Below are 16317 nucleotides of genomic sequence, written 5' to 3'. Positions count from 1 at the left end.
GCGAAGCTTATCTCACAATGCTCTCCATTCCTAGTAAATATATTTACTCAACTACAAACACAGGTTTTGCAATAGTGTAGCAGTTGCTAATTTACCATGTTCACAATAGTATTTGTCCTGTTTTCGTTATTTCTTTTTCTTTTTTGTTGCTGTACGACTGTTAATGTTGCGCAGGCAGAATACCCCAGAACAGCAGCATGACAGCGAAATCATTAAAATCTGCTGAGAACACGAGCCATTTTTTACTAACAATGTTTCCAGCGCAGGATGCGCCCTAGCACTAGGCAGACAGGCTGCGACAGCTAAGCAGCTATATGCACTGACGGAAAAAATCTCAACACCAAACAATGATTAATGTAGAGTAATGAAGTTTCGGGAATACATTTCTCTAGGTAATATATTTAAGTGATTACCATTGTAAGGTCACAGGTTAATGTAGGCGCGAGATAAGAAATTGTAAATGTGAAATGCTGTTACATTAATAACCGATGTAATCGACAGAATGTTGAATAGAAGCATGCAAACGTACATGCATTGTGTCGTACAGGAATCAGATGCTGATTTGTGGGATGGAGTTCATACCTGCTGCACTTGGTCGGTCAATACAGGGACAGTTAGTGCTGTTTGCGGATAACGCTGAAGTTTTCGTCTGATGATGTTCCATATGTGCTCCATTGGAGACAGATCTGGTGGTCGAGCAGGCCAAGGCAACAAACCGACGTTTTGTACAGCATGTTGGAAAACATCCCCTGAAATGCTGTTCATAAATGGCAACACAACTGATCGAATCATCAGACTGACGTACAAATTTATAGACAGGGTGCGTGGGATAACGACGAAAGTGCCGCTGCTGTCACACGAAATCGCACCCTAGACCATAACTCCAGGTAAAGTTCCAGTGTGTCTAGCATGCAAACAGGTTGGTTGCTGGTCCTCAATTGGCCTTCTTCTGACCAACACACGGCCATTACTGGCACCGAGGCAAAAGCAGCTCTCATCACAAAAGACAACAGACTTTCACCCTGCTCTCCTATGAGTTCTGGCTTGACGCTATTGAAGTCGCAAATAGCAGTGGTTCAGGGTTAGTGGATTTCATGCTACAGGGGGTCTGGCTCAGAACTGTCCTTGAAGTAACCGATCTGCAACAGTTCCTTGTGTCACTGTGGTGGCAGCTTCTGCTGAAACTGCAGCTTCAGCTGCAGTAAGATGCGCGACAGCTATGCGTCGAACAGGGTGGCCTTCCCCCTCGGTTGTGCCACGTGACCGTCCGGACCCTGGTCTTCTTTCGACTGTATTTTCTTGTGACCACGGTTGCCATCGGTCATATATAGTGGCTACTTTCCTGCCAAGTCTTCCTGCAGTATCGCAGAAGGGGCAACCAGCTTCTCGTGGCCCTGTTACACGATCTCGTCCAAACTCAGTGAGGTGTTAATAATGGCGTCTTTGTCACCTTAAGCGCGTTATTGGCTGACATCAGCTCGCCACTTCCAATATCAAAGGTAACTAACGCTCACGACCATTTTAGCGTACATTTAAGCAAACCTCATATGCATCCTCATAGCAGCGTTACTAGCGCTAGTCTAATGCGACGGGACGGAAATCTGAATAGACATCATATTTCAGATGTGGAAATACGCGTACCAACTTTCGTTTATTTCACACAACTCATTCTTGGTGCTTCGATTTTTTTTCGTCATCGTAGTTCTAAGCAGCATGCTGACGGTGAATCGTGACAGCAAATCGGATATGGACGATATGGACGTGACGTGTTGCATGCTGAAACTGCTTACTTATCTAGAAAGGAACACAAAACAGAAAAGCTGAGGCTGGATTTATCCCACGCATGGGAACCATCATATCGACGGGTTGCACACATCTTTGGCTGCAGTGCAATGAATACACAACGAATGGGGACGAGACGTATTCAATGCAGCATGGCAAGAAGTGTAGGCACAAGTCCCTTGACGAGAAGATCGTAGAACTGCTGTACTGTGACGAATAAACGGATGTCAACGGCTGAAATCCGCGCGAAGGTTTGGCAGAGTCTCCCCATGAAGTGTCGGAAACAGATTATTGGAAGCTGGATTCAGATCCCGAGTTGCCAGCCTCATTTACCGCTGATACCAAACCCACAGGCAACGTTGACTTGCACGGGGTAGGACCGAGGTGTGGATCAAAGGAGAGTGTAGCACATATGGGGGTAAAGCACCCCCCCCCCCCCCAAAAAAAGGAACTTTAGGAGAATAAAGTGGCATGGAAACTAAGAGTCTCGGAAACGACAAGGACTGATAATAACAATGACAATGACACCTACAAAAAGCTACGTTTGACACAGGATACTTTCCAGTTCCCATGTGAATAAGTCGCTTCCTGACTGGCATCATTCCGGCCAGACGAAGACGCACTTTCAGAGGCGGGCCGTACCTGCTGTCGACAACAAATGCGAAACCGTTTGCGAATCAACAGTTAGAACCGCAAAAGGAAAATTAAAAACTGCTTTTGAGAGGGTTTCAAGATAAAGAGAATAAAGATGTTAGGAGAAAACATAGCTGCAATTGGCATAATAATGCCAAACAATTTGTGAGGGGACTGACACATAATTTCCACATGGCAGATGTAGTTTACGTTACATTTTCAGTGTAAGTGACATTGTCTATTGCGATACACTTTTTACTCTTTTGTTTTTAATTTATAAGATTTATTTCTGGCAGTATGATATCGGAGTAGTTTTGTTTTGGTCGACCCATAGTTTATGGGACTACTTCCTTTTCGCTAGCCTAGTGAGAAACTACTCACTTCGAACTTCTATAGTTGTAGAATTACCGGCCGTGCTGAAGTAACATGTTATCTACAAGCTCGCTAGCTGTAGTTTGTTAGTTACGTGAGATTAGAATTCGTTCACCAAATATTCAGTTATCAGACTGCACTTTCCGATCTAGTAGGAGCTTCCACCACTACTGGCATCCCCTGCCTGCGCCTGCCCAAGTTTCTAAAAAGCACTGTGGATACTTTCGCTTTTAGATAAGGGGTGTTAATGGAATAGAAAAGATTTCAGTTTCATAGTGCCCTAGAAAAGTTGAATAAAATGAAGAATGGATTTCCTTTGACGGGACCTCATACGTGTTATATTTCTATGTGTAGATACAGAAGGGAGGTAGATATGCGTTTCTTAATTCTCTTACTTGGTGTAAAACGTATTACAGTTCGTATGAACGTGGAAGTGAAGTTTTACCTGAGAAGTCGACCTGCTTCTACTTTTTGTCTGCATTATTGGGAGAAAATATACAGAAATAAACTGAAATAGCAGGAATATTAAGGAAAATTTTCACGGATCGGCAGTGGAAGATATTTTTTTATGTTAAAAGATTCGCCTTGTACCTATGTAGCATTGTGTGTGGTGCAGGTGAGGGCTCCAGTACCGACCCGTGCTCGGAGACGTTCGCTGGACCTTCGCCCTTCTCAGAGCCAGAGGCGCGCAACCACGCCGCCTTCCTGAGGGCCAACAACGACTCCATCAGCCTCTACCTCACCCTGCACTCTTATGGACAGGTAGGTGTCGCTCACGAGCCGTCTCACTGCCCACGTCGATGGAGAGCGAGGGGTTCAGTCACTGCGTCTGCATGTACACGTGTACCCTGCAAACCTATGAGTAGTATATACATGTCAATACTAGCAGCTTTTTGTCGAATTCCATTCGCGTATTGCACGAGGGGAAAATGTTTATTTATTTACGTTTTCTCTTAATCTTTTGTAGAATACGAAGTTACTACCGATCGTTCCGTCTGCGATCGGCAGCGACACAGGTGCAGTGCACACGTCATGTAAGTCATCGAAGTGTATGTATATACAGGGTGATTCAAAAAGAATACCACAACTTTAAAAACGTGTATTTAATGAAAGAAACATAATATAACCTTCTGTTATACATCATTACAAAGAGTATTTAAAAAGGTTTTTTTTCACTCAAAAACAAGTTCAGAGATGTTCAATATGGCCCCCTCCAGACACTCGAGCAATATCAACCCGATACTCCAACTCGTTCCACACTCTCTGTAGCATATCAGGCGTAACAGTTTGGATAGCTGCTGTTATTTCTCGTTTCAAATCATCAATGGTGGCTGGGAGAGGTGGCCGAAACACCATATCCTTAACATACCCCCATAAGAAAAAATCGCAGGGGGTAAGATCAGGGCTTCTTGGAGGCCACTGATGAAGTGCTCTGTCACGGGCTGCCTGGCGGCCGATCTATCGCCTCGGGTAGTTGACGTTCAGGTAGTTACGGACAGATAAGTGCCAATGTGGACTCTCCATACAGTTGATTGTGGAATTTCCAGCTCTCTGCTAGCTCTGCGAGTCGATTTTCCTGGGCTGCGAACAAATGCTTGCTGGATGCGTGCTACATTTTCATCACTCGTTCTCGGCCGTCCAGAAATTTTCCCTTTGCACAAACACCCATTCTCTGTAAACTGTTTATACCAACGTTTAATACACCACCTATCAGGAGGTTTAACACCATACTTCGTTCGAAATGCACGCTGAACAACTGTCGTCGATTCACTTCTGCCGTACTCAATAACACAAAAAGCTTTCTGTTGAGCGGTCGCCGTCTTAGCATCAACTGACGCTGACGCCTAGTCAACAGCGCCTCAAGCGAACAAATGTACAACTAAATGAAACTTTATAGCTCCCTTAATCCGCCGACAGATAGTGCTTAGCTCTGCCTTTTGTCGTTGCAGAGTTTTAAATTCCTAAAGTTGTTGTATTCTTTTTGAATCACCCTGTATATTGGAGAGGATGGAGTTTGCTCTGTTCAGCAATCCTGATGCAGGTTTTGCTATATCATTGCAGGCGAATGTCAGGATGATTATTCCTTCATCAAGGCTACGGTTGACCACCTATCCTCATATACTCTGTGCACATGTATATAGTGACCTATTTATTATCATTTTATTACACTGATACATCTTATATCATTACAGGATGATCGCTGGATTAATAAATAAACATACACTTATACAGGATGTTAGAGATATAATTGCGGATATTTCTAATAATGACTGAGGATTATGTATTGAACAACATTACATCAGCATTTGCTTAATTTGCAGACTATTAATTACAGTTATTACTAGTAGTATGTTTTCAGCTTGGTTAGTACTTCCAAGAAAGTTTGTAACAAGTAGGATATTAAAGTTTCTTTCTCCCTAGGCAGCGAATCAGATACTGAAATGTGGATGCATGGAGCCAAACGGAAAGCCTATACTGACAGACACAGTCCACTTCACAGTGCTCTTACGACCGCGCAGAGAACATCAGGCAGTAAATTAAGTGATGTTTCTGGGGGAAGACTGCTAGACGAAGACAAAAAAAACACCTTATATAGTGAAGTTGGTATATATTTAGGTACGAATGATCACAATATCTGTATCTCTACCCGTAACACACTGTATATGTTTCTGTGACCAGACCCATGCTCTAGGCTAGCAATCAAAAAACTGCTTGGGTCTGGGATTCGATCCCAACCACTGCTTAAATTTTGAGTAAAAATCATCAGCACTGGCGCCCGATGACCCCCAGTGTAAACAGCCATCCTCATTCTGCCAAGGGGCTTGTCAAAGAGGACAGAAGAGCGGAGAGTTTCACAGCATCCCCTTGCCCTTATGGTGAGAAACTACCCATAAAAGGCGGAGAAATCAGCAATAATAGACGACATAAGGATGCAGAAGGCAATGGAAATACCTGCGTTAAAAGACAACGATATACGTCCACAGGACAAGTGGCCTGTAACTGAAAAAGTACCATCTTCATTGGCAGAAGATTCCGGATTAATCCCTCGTTTGGTGACTAGCAAAGGAGCAATGACTATGAGAAGAAGACTGAATAACCAACGAAAGAGTAACATTATACGAATCTGAGCGTGGAATGTCAGAAATTTGAACTGCCAGGGAAACTAGGAAATCTACAAAGGGAAATGCAGAGGTTTAGTCTAGGTTAAGTGAGGTTCATTAAAGTGTAACGGTAAGAAGGATATCTGGTCATTTGGATGTGGGGTAATATCAACACCAGCAAAAAATGGTTTGACGGTAACATGGTTCGCTACGAAGATATGACAGAGTTACCGTGACTAGTTCAGTGAGAGTTGTTAACATAAGAACTGACAGCAAACCAAAACCAACAACAATAGTTCAGATATGTATGCCGACGTCACAAAGAGAGGATGAAGAAGTAGAGAAAGTACGAGAATATTTAGAGGGGAATTTAGTATGTAAAGAGAGATGATAATCTAATAATCCTGGGGGACTGGAACGTATTTGTAGGGGAAGGAAAAAAGGAAAGAATTACCGGAGAATATCGAGTTGCTGATGGGAATGAGAAAGGAGAAAGCTTAATTCAGTTCCGCAATACACTACAGCTAGTAATTTCGAATACACCATCCAGAAATCACAGGAGAAGGATGTGGAATACTGATGTACTGAGGAATGATGAGATGCGCCCGAAATTCTTCCGTACTGCGATAACGAATACCACAGCAGACAGTTCAGTTGAACAGGTTTAAATGGTTCAAATGGCTCTGAGCACTATGGGACTCAACTGCTGTGGTCATAAGTCCCCTAGAACTTAGAACTACTTAAACCTAACTAACCTAAGGACATCACACACATCCATGTCCGAGGCAGGATTCGAACCTGCGACCGTAGCGGTCGTGCGGTTCCAGACTGTAGCGCCTTTAACCGCTCGGCCACTACGGCCGGCTAGTTGAGCAGGAATGGACATCTCTAAAAAGGGCGATCACAGAAGTTGAACAGAAAAACACAGTCACAAGCAAAGTATGTGCGAAGAAATCTTTGGTATTAGAAGAAATAAAGGTTTTACCCATTATGAAAGATGATCGTTGCAACTGTGATGGATAAACATTTCCAGAAATAGCTACAACCAAACGCAGTTTGTGATAGTTAAATTTTTAGGATACCATGACTGGTTTTGAGTCACATAGCGACTTACCCTCAGATTGTACATATTATTAATAATTGTTCGTAACACTGTGGGGGCCATTGTGTGGAACTATTAGCATCCATGTGTTTTTTTCCCTAGTGCACACATTACCCCGGAAAACATAATTTATGTTTCCCTGTTATGTTAATTCTACAACACTGCACAAACTTTGCAACAGATAACAACTACCACGTACTTTACAGGATGTAAACAAACCAAGGAATGTTGGAACACAGTAGGGATACAGCAATGCACATCATTTAGCAGTAAAATAAATGGAAAGTGCAAAGAAAACAAAACGAAGTGGGTTTAGGAAAATTGTGAAGAAACAGAAAAAAATGCTAGTCGAAAAGACTAATTCAGCATACAGAAAAGCCAAAACAACCTTCGGTGAAATTAAGAAGTAAATGCGTCAACATTGAGAGTGCAATGGGCATTCCACTATTAAGCGCAGAGGAGAGGGCAGATAGGGGGGAAAGAGTACACTGTAGGTCTCTACAAGGGGGAAGAACAGTCTGATGACATGAGAGAACAGGAAACGAGATTCGATGTGGACGCATAGGGGATTCAGTATTAGTCATAGTTCAACAAAGCTTTGCAAGACTTGTTATCAAATAAGGCAGAAGGAGTAGATAACGTTCCTTCGGAACTTCTAAAATAATTGAAAGAAATGAGAATCATAAGGCTATCTAAGTTTGTGCGTGAAATCTATCAAACTGGAGAAATACCGTCAAAATTTCAGAAAAATATCGTCTAAATATCCTGAAGAAAACAAGGGCAGATACATGTGAGACCTGTCACACATTCAGCTTAACAGCTCATGCTTGGAAGTTGCTGACAAAATGATCTGCAGAAAAAGTGAAATGATTTTGTCTTTCGGAAAGGTAAGAGCACCCTCGAGCCAAGTCTGTTGCTGTGCTTCATAATGGAAGCAAGGCTTGAGAAATATCAAGAGATGTACATAATATTTGTCGACACTGAAAAGAGTTTGACGATGTGAAATGATGCAATATATTTCGAAATTCCGGGAATAGTAGGAGTAAGTTGTAGGGAAAGACGGATGGTATACAGTACAAGAACCAGGAGTCAACAGTAAGAATGGAAGACCGAGAACGAAGTGCTCGGATTAAAGGTATAAGACAGGTATGCAGTATTTCACCTCTAGTGTCCAATCTAATGTAGAAGAAACAATGATGAAAATAAAAGAAAGATACAAGAGTGGATTTAAGTTAAGTGTGAAGAGATATCACCGCTGAGATTCGCTGACGACATTGCTGTTCTCAAGAGAAAGTGAAGAACAATTACGGTATTTGCTGAATGAAATGAACATTCTAATGAGTAGAGAATTTGGATTGAGAATGAACCGAAGAAAGACGGTTGTAATGAGTGATAACAGCAACGAGATTAGCGATAACAGTAACATCAAAACTGTTGATGACGATGTGGACGAAGTTAAGGAGTTCTTCTAGCTTGGAAGCAAAATAAAGCATGTTGAAAGATGCAAGAAGGGCATAAAAAGCATAGTGGCACAGGCAAGGAAATTCTGTAAATGTAAAGCACTGTAAGGTAGTGAATCAAGGACTGTGGGAAAACTGGAAAAGAACGGTATCGAAGCATCTGAGACGTGGGGCTACAGAAAGATATTGAAAATTAGGTGAACTGATAAGGCAAGAAACGAGAAGGTTCTCCGCGGAATCAGCGAAGCAAGGAACGTATGGAAAACACTGACAAGAAGAAGGGACAGGACGATAAGAAATAAGGGAACAACTCCATACTACTAAGTGGAGCTGCAGAGGGTAGAAACTGTATGGGAAGACAGAGGCTGGCGTACATTCATCGAATAATTGATGGCGTAGGTTTCAAATGCTACTCTGAGATGAAGAGGTTGTAAGAAGAGAGAAATTGGAGGCGGGTCACATCAAAGCAGTCAGAAGACTGATGGTTTAAAAGAAAAAAAATTGCCTTAAGCATATTGCCCCAGAACTGAATTAATAATTGGGTCCGTTCCCGATTCGGACAAAGGCTTCCGTGAGCTTCCCGTTTCGTTGTAAACCAAATCCCAGGAACTCGAAATCCTCTGCCAAAGTGTTCCCAAGTGGGACTCACAACGTCCCAGCTTCTTGGCACTTGGCTGAGAAGACCCTGTCTCAATAGAATAGGTCAGAACTCGAATAGTCCATTTCCCAATTATGGGTTAAGAATCAATTCTGTTAACGAAAAAGTTTACATATCTTATTCATGTGATCTGTACGTGGGATATATAATGGAGCCAGCGGAAGTGTCGCAAAGTCTTTCTCCTACACTTCCGTTTCTCTAAACTGATGTAATATGGTTTCGCTAGAACTACGTCGGCTTGTTCCCAAAGATCCCTATTCAAATTTCCTTTTCATCTCTGATACATTTTCGTATGTGAGTTACTGGCACGTGTTCTCATTGCTGGGAATTAAATAAAGGAGCTTCTGTAGGAAATGGAAACAATAATTATAATGAACCCGCTACCGTTATACTACGCCAACGATAAAAACATGGTATTTTCCTAATACAGTAATGTTTTTCTCAATTTTGTTGTTAATAACTCCGATTAGATAAGTTACTTGACCCCAGTTTTTTCAGCAAGCCTGATTTACTCTTGTTTTTCATTGTCATCCTTCACATTCATCGGGCTGGGTAGCCGCGGGGTGTGGGGCGCCTTGTCACGGTCCGCGCGGCTCCCCCCCCCCCCCCCCCCCCCGCCCCCCGTCGGAGGTTCGAGCCCTCCTTCGCGCATGGGTATGTGTCAATTTTCTTCTGAGCGTTTACACCATTGGTCGACTGCTGGTGGTGTCACTCCTGTCTACATGACGGCAGGTTCCTGACCCCTACGTCGGTTTGAAACCGATTGGCGGTATAATAATCACAAATGCAATGAAGACTGTTTTTGAATAATTGATTAATCATTCTAATCGCTGCTTCATCTCCACAACCATGTTGTCCAAAAAATGACTATGTGTGTTGTCGTTAGCGTAAGTTAATTTAAGTTAGATGAAGTAGGGACCGATGACCTCAGCAGTTTGGTCCCATAAGAACTTACCACAAATTTCCATCTCGTTTGGTCAGTTTGTCTATTTCGTCATTATCAGGTAGAGGTACGGAAGTGATTAATGGAAAAAAGAAATAGAGAGAATGGATTTTAAAGTAACACAAAAAATGACATAATTCAAAATTCACTTAGTTTAAAAACAGCAGTTAAAAATGTCACTGAATAACCATTATTCACAGTAGTGTACTATCAATCATGCTATTTTAACAAATTCAACTTTGTGTTCATAAGTGTTCAAACTGTACGGTATAGGCCCTATTCCACATGTAACTAAGTTCTTATACAGAACATCGTAAAATCATAGTACGTTCAGGACTATGCCAGTTGGTTAGAACATTTAACGAACATAAGTATGCAAAAATATACTAGTCTGAACGATTATTAATCGATCATGTTTTAATTGTTGTTCTTACAGTAGATAGTTACTGTATAACGCGACAATTCTGTGACATTCTTATGTCCACCAATTCTCTTTATATTTTTCAATTACGGAGGTCTACTTAAAACTGATAAAAAAAGTCGAAATTAGTAAATCATAACGTGCAAAAAATAAAAATAACTCATGACTACAACAACCTAGCAGAAAATAGCTGTTTCATGTACTCAATTCATCAGGGCGATAGATCAACGCATGAAGAAAATTCCGGTTGGACACCTTATACGAATATTTCATCTTGAACATAACAAATGTCCGCGGCTCGTGGTCTTGCGGTAGCGTTCTCGCTTCACGCGGACGGGGTCCCGGGTTCGATTCCCGGCGGGGCCAGGGGTTTTCACCTGCCTCGAGATGACTGGTTGTTGTGTGTCTTTCATCATCATTTGATTCTCATTCACTCGCAAGTCGCCGTAGTGGCGTTAAAGAACTTGTAGAGCGGCGGCCGAACCGCCCGCGAGGGGTCTCCCGCCCACCAATGCCATTCGCTCATTAACACAACAAAAGGTATTATGAATTTTCCATTTAAAGATAGGCACCTCATTTCTCAGCTGTCAGCTGTCATAAATTTTTGTTGTTGTGTAGTGGTACATGAAATATTTATTGTAAATTATATACTGAACTTCTTTTCTGTGTAGCTCTTCCTTTACCCGTGGGGCTGGACGACGGATTATCCTGACAACGTAGATGAACTGGTAAGTGCTAAATAGCTATCAGCTGTGAGATAAAAAAAGATCATATAAATTTGAAAAAAGTAAGAAATTACTGTCGTCTAAGTTGTTATTCCTTAACATTTTGAATTCTCTGCATTTTCCGTGTTTCTGTTTTCCAGAGGCATTTAGATTGGCTGTCGTTGTCATTCTTGTGAAATCTAGCAGAGAAAGCTAACGTTGTTAATTATCTACGCTGATTTCTAAATTTTTAAGTTTTGTCATCTGCTGGTTATATCGTCACAGTAAACGAGAGTCATTTATTATTGGAGGCCGCATTAGGTTTTTGACTCTGAATGTTGCCAAGCATTGAGTAGATTTAACAACCATTCTTCATTTTTTTTCTGTAGTCTGTTTCGTGTGTCTTCTCTTTGTATAAATATTGCAACACAGGCAAATCTCAATCTGTTTACTCCAACAAATACAATACGTCTCCTCCCCCCTCCCCCCGAAACACCCCCCGCACTTTCCACCATTACCAAATTAACAATTTTTGATTCTTCGAGGTATGTCCTTCGAGGTATGTGCTTCGAGGTATGTTCTGTGGACCTATTCCTTCTTTCAGTTCTTTTATCTCTCATTCGGTTCAGTCTCTTCTAATCTGTTACCCGAATACCTGTGTAATATAGAGAATTCTACCTTGAAATGAAAAATTTAAGAGTTTTTAGTCTCATCTTGTGTGCAAAATTTATCATCCGCGTTTCAATTCCATAGATGACTATAAGGGACTAATAATTTCAGGAAAGACTTCATAGCACATTTATATTATAATTTATCGCTTCAAAAAAAAAGTATGAGATGTGCGTCAAAGGAGACTGATCAGTATTACCGTTGTCGGATTGTAATGATGTAGCTAAAGGCTACGTGAATGTCTCAGTGGCCTGTACACATTGTCAGCTTTCTATCTTTTTATACGTTTTTCCATTGCCATGGGATAAATGTTGGTATTCAGGGAGACCATCTTACATGCAGTAGTGGCTTCGGGATTCTCAATCTACAACATGCGACGAAGGATTTTCAATTGTAGAATTTATCTTGCAAATAACAAATACGTTTCCAAATGAGGTAGTCTTAGAAGTTAAATTTTAATAAATTCATGAACTGTGATATATTTATAAAAGGCTTAGTTCTTCTATTTCATGACCTTTCTTTTTGTAAAATGAAGTACTTCCACTGTTCGGTTGATTCTGTGTCATAACAGTGCGTCCCGACAGATTTCATTAAAATTGATATTGGTGTCCAAATCATGGGCAATCAGTTTTCATATAAGAAACGCACAGTTAATTTTCATGCTTTTACCACAACTGAATAGGACGTCGAAAAAAATGGAAATAACGGAGTACGACAAAGAGTGAGTAAAGTAACCTCATATTTCTTTCGAGGAATGGTCGTCGATTCCCTTCAATTGCGAGCGGAAGTAGAGAGAAGTACGAATCAGTCTCAGCTGAGGATCACGGTGGTACAACTGTAGCAATCTCACAGCCTTCAATGCTACTAACTGGTGGTCACAACGGCGAATAATAGGCCATGGGAGGAGCAGAATTCTGACAACTTCTGTGAGATGTGCAAGTAAATATTGTAAACTTCGGGTGCAATGTATCGTAATGTTCAAAACTGTGGTTTTGCCGAAAGTGTGTACGTATATGGGAAAATGACGCTTTCTGTGTGATGACTGTACGAGAGTTAAAACTCAGTCAGCTCTTAGTTTTCAAATGAAAGTCCAGATAACGGCTGCTCAGTGAGAAGTAAGAAATTTGTGCACATATTGCGAGCTAACAAAATTTAGAGCGAAAAAATTATTATTTATTCAAACGAACAACAATTAGTTCTGAGAGGATACTTAAAAAGCAAGCTTTGTAAATTACAATGAAATGATTTTTCTTCTAAAGACTTATTGGTAACAGTTTGTGCAAAACTGTGAAAGCTTCCAGGGAATTAACATCACATGCATTTACTTTAATTAGTTCTTGGCCATAAAAACGACGCACCTCGCAAAAATATTTCTTGTATCACACAGAATAACGGATACAGACCACATGACTTCTGTACTACAGCGCAGTTCATTGCTTGATAAACAAGAGATATCGTTGTTGAACAATATTTTGGCAATCGATCGCTGGTGTACACGCATGGGTAATCCTGATGCAGCAGTGTCGAACAGTTCAATAATACCGAGATTGATGGCTCGTTCCTAGTAGAGCGGATCAGCTGCACACAAGAAGAGGACCAGGAACCGCCAGTTTTGACGGTCGCGAAACTGGCTGATGTTAGGGGTGTGACTTTGCGTTCACCGTCCAAAAGATTGAGTAGGCTACCTGTTCACTCCCAGATTTGGCTTCGTAGTGTCCAGAAAGCGACTCAGACGTAAAAATTTCGTGCATATAATGTTCGGCGGGTGCAGGAATTGAAGGCGTCGGATGGTTTTGGTCGACATCCATGGAATACCCGAAATGGGCCATGTTTTCTTCACTGATCTTAGCGCATGCACGAATAGTTAGTATGCACTGAGGTAACAAAAGTCAAAGCATAGCGATATGCACATAGACAGAGGGTAGTATACAGCGTACACAAGGTATAAAAGGGAAAAAAAATGGCTCTGAGCACTATGGGACTTAACATCTCAGGTCATCAGTCCCCTAGAACTTAGAACTACTTACAGCTAACTAACCTAAGGACATTACACACATCCATGCCCGAGGCAGGATTCGAACCTGCGGCCGTAGCGGTCGCGCGGTTCCAGACTGTAGCGCCTAGAACCGCTCGGCCAACCCGGCCGGCTATAAAAGGGCAGTACGTTGGCGGAACTGTCATCTGTGCTCAGGTGATTCGTGTGAAAAGGTTTACGACGTGATTATGGCCGCATCATGGGAATTAAGACTCTGAACGCGGAATGGTAGCTGGGGCCTAGACACATGGGACACTGCATTTCGGAAATCATTGTGGAATACAGAGTGTACAGAGAATATCAAATTTCAGGAAGAACCTCTCACCAGGGACAACGCAGTGGCCAACGGCCTTCACTTAACGACCGAGAGCAGCACAAACAGTACTAACAGACAAACAACACTGCTTGAAATAACCGCAGAAATCAATATGGTACGTATGATGAACATATGGGGCTGTGGCAGCAGACGACCGGCGCGAGTGCTTTTGCTAACAGCACGACATCGCCTACAACGCCCTGCATGGACTCGTGACCGTATCTGTTGGACGCTATATGCCTGGAAATCCGCGGTTTGGCCAGATAAATCCCGATTTCAGTTGGTAAGAGCTTATGGTAGGGTTCGAGTGTGGTGCTGACTCCGCCAAGCCATGAACCCAAGTTGTCAATAAGGCTCTGTGCAAGCTGGCGGTGGCCCCACGATGGTGTTGGATGTGCTTGCACAGAACTGAACCGATCATTGACTGGAAATGGTTATGTTCGGATACTTGGAACCCATGTTCCCAAACAAGGCTGATATGTCACCGATCCACGGTTGTTCGCGATTGGTTTACAGAACATTCTGGACAACTGGAGAGAATGGTTTGGCCACCCAGATCGCCCAACATGAATCCCATCGAACGTAATCGAGAGATCTGTTCGTACACAAATTTCTGTGCCGGCAACACTTTCGTAATTATGGACGTTATTCAGGCAGCATGGCTCAATATTACTGCAGGGGACTTCTAACGACTTGTGGAGTCTTTGCCACGTCGAGTTGCTGCACTACGCCGGGCGAAAGGAGATCTGACACGATATTAGGTGTCCCATGACTTACGTCTCCTCAGCGTACAAGATTTAAATCAACAAAAAATCCACATGTCTTTCATGAAAACACCTTGCACTATCAGGAAATTTGAGTGCTGTGCGCCGTATAGCGTTGTCGAGTTGCGGGCCCTATTCTCTTAAAAACTATGGTGAACAGCATTGTGTACCAAGACATCATTACACTGTTTATTTCACTTCTCGAGACAGATGAAAGTTATCTTGATTGCAGTAGGACAGTGACACTTATCACACCAAATGAAACAATTCATTTCTTAAGAGAATTTTTTGGTGATAGAATCACAGTTCAATGTCTTATTCTTGTGAGGTTTCCGTAAAGAAGGGGTCTATAAAAACAGGCTTCACTCACTTGGAACTAAAGATTAACATAACAACTGATACTGTCAACATCATCGACAACGCGATCCGCAAAGTGGCCTCAAACGTGACAAAGGGAGATCGTGCATGTGTTACATAACAGTCCAACTGTTTTGAACGTAGATTACAAACAATGTATGTGGGGTTATAGTAGTAGCAGTAGTACGGTATTCTGCCATACGGCAGGTCTTGTCATGGGTTAAGCCTCTTCTACTTTTCTCTGTCCATAGCCAGTCATTTCATTTCCGAATATTTGTCTCCTTTGATACTGTCTAGCATTTTTCCCTCCACCATTCCTTCAATAAACAGTCCCTCCTCAAACAATGTCCAATCCAGTTCAGTTTTCTCTTTCTGATGACTTTCAGCATGTTTCTTTCTTCTCCAACTCTTCTTAATATTTCTTCATTCCTTATTCGGTCTCCCCATTTCACTTTTTCCGTTCTTCTTCTCCATATTCACATCTCCAGTGCCTCCAATCTTCTCTCATCTTCCTTCCGCAATTTCCAGGTCTCCGCACCATATAGTGCAACGCTCCAGATGTAACATTTGGCAAGGCGTTTCTTGAGATATTTGTTTCGTGGTCCAAAAAGTAATTTCTGTTTCCTCTTGAATCCTTCTATTGCCGTTGCAATTCTTTTCCTAATTTCTGTTGGGCAATACATATCATCCATTGTTACACTTCCGGCCGGCCGCGGTGGTCTCGCGGTTCTAGGCGCGCAGTCCGGAACCGCGCGACTGTTACGGTCGCAGGTTCGAATCCTGCCTCGGGCATGGATGTGTGTGATGTCCTTAGGTTAGTTAGGTTTAAGTAGTTCTAAGTTCTAGGGGACTGATGACCACAGCTGTTAAGTCCCATAGTGCTCAGAGCCATTTGAACCATTTTTTTTTTGTTACACTTCCCAAGTAGAGAGTAGTTATAGAATAAAATTCTTATTGCATGTAATTACTTTTCGATGATGGTGACTTTTTCAGTCACCTT

General features: G+C 42.0%; 1 protein-coding gene across 1 annotated transcript in view; it reads left to right on the top strand.

Moving 5' to 3' along the window:
* Window positions 1-16317, top strand: part of LOC124795396 (carboxypeptidase B-like) — a 146214-nt gene that overhangs the window by 107502 nt on the left and 22395 nt on the right. The window contains exons 7-8 of the mRNA XM_047259411.1: window positions 3404-3549; window positions 11144-11200. Coding sequence (XP_047115367.1) covers window positions 3404-3549; window positions 11144-11200 — 203 coding nt within the window. The remainder of the gene's footprint in view (window positions 1-3403; window positions 3550-11143; window positions 11201-16317) is intronic.

The sequence above is a fragment of the Schistocerca piceifrons genome, chromosome 4 (assembly GCF_021461385.2).
Source record: "Schistocerca piceifrons isolate TAMUIC-IGC-003096 chromosome 4, iqSchPice1.1, whole genome shotgun sequence".
Taxonomy (NCBI): Eukaryota; Metazoa; Arthropoda; class Insecta; order Orthoptera; family Acrididae; genus Schistocerca; species Schistocerca piceifrons.
The sequence above is the reverse complement of the archived record's forward strand: the minus strand, read 5'-3'. Positions and strand labels throughout refer to the sequence as shown.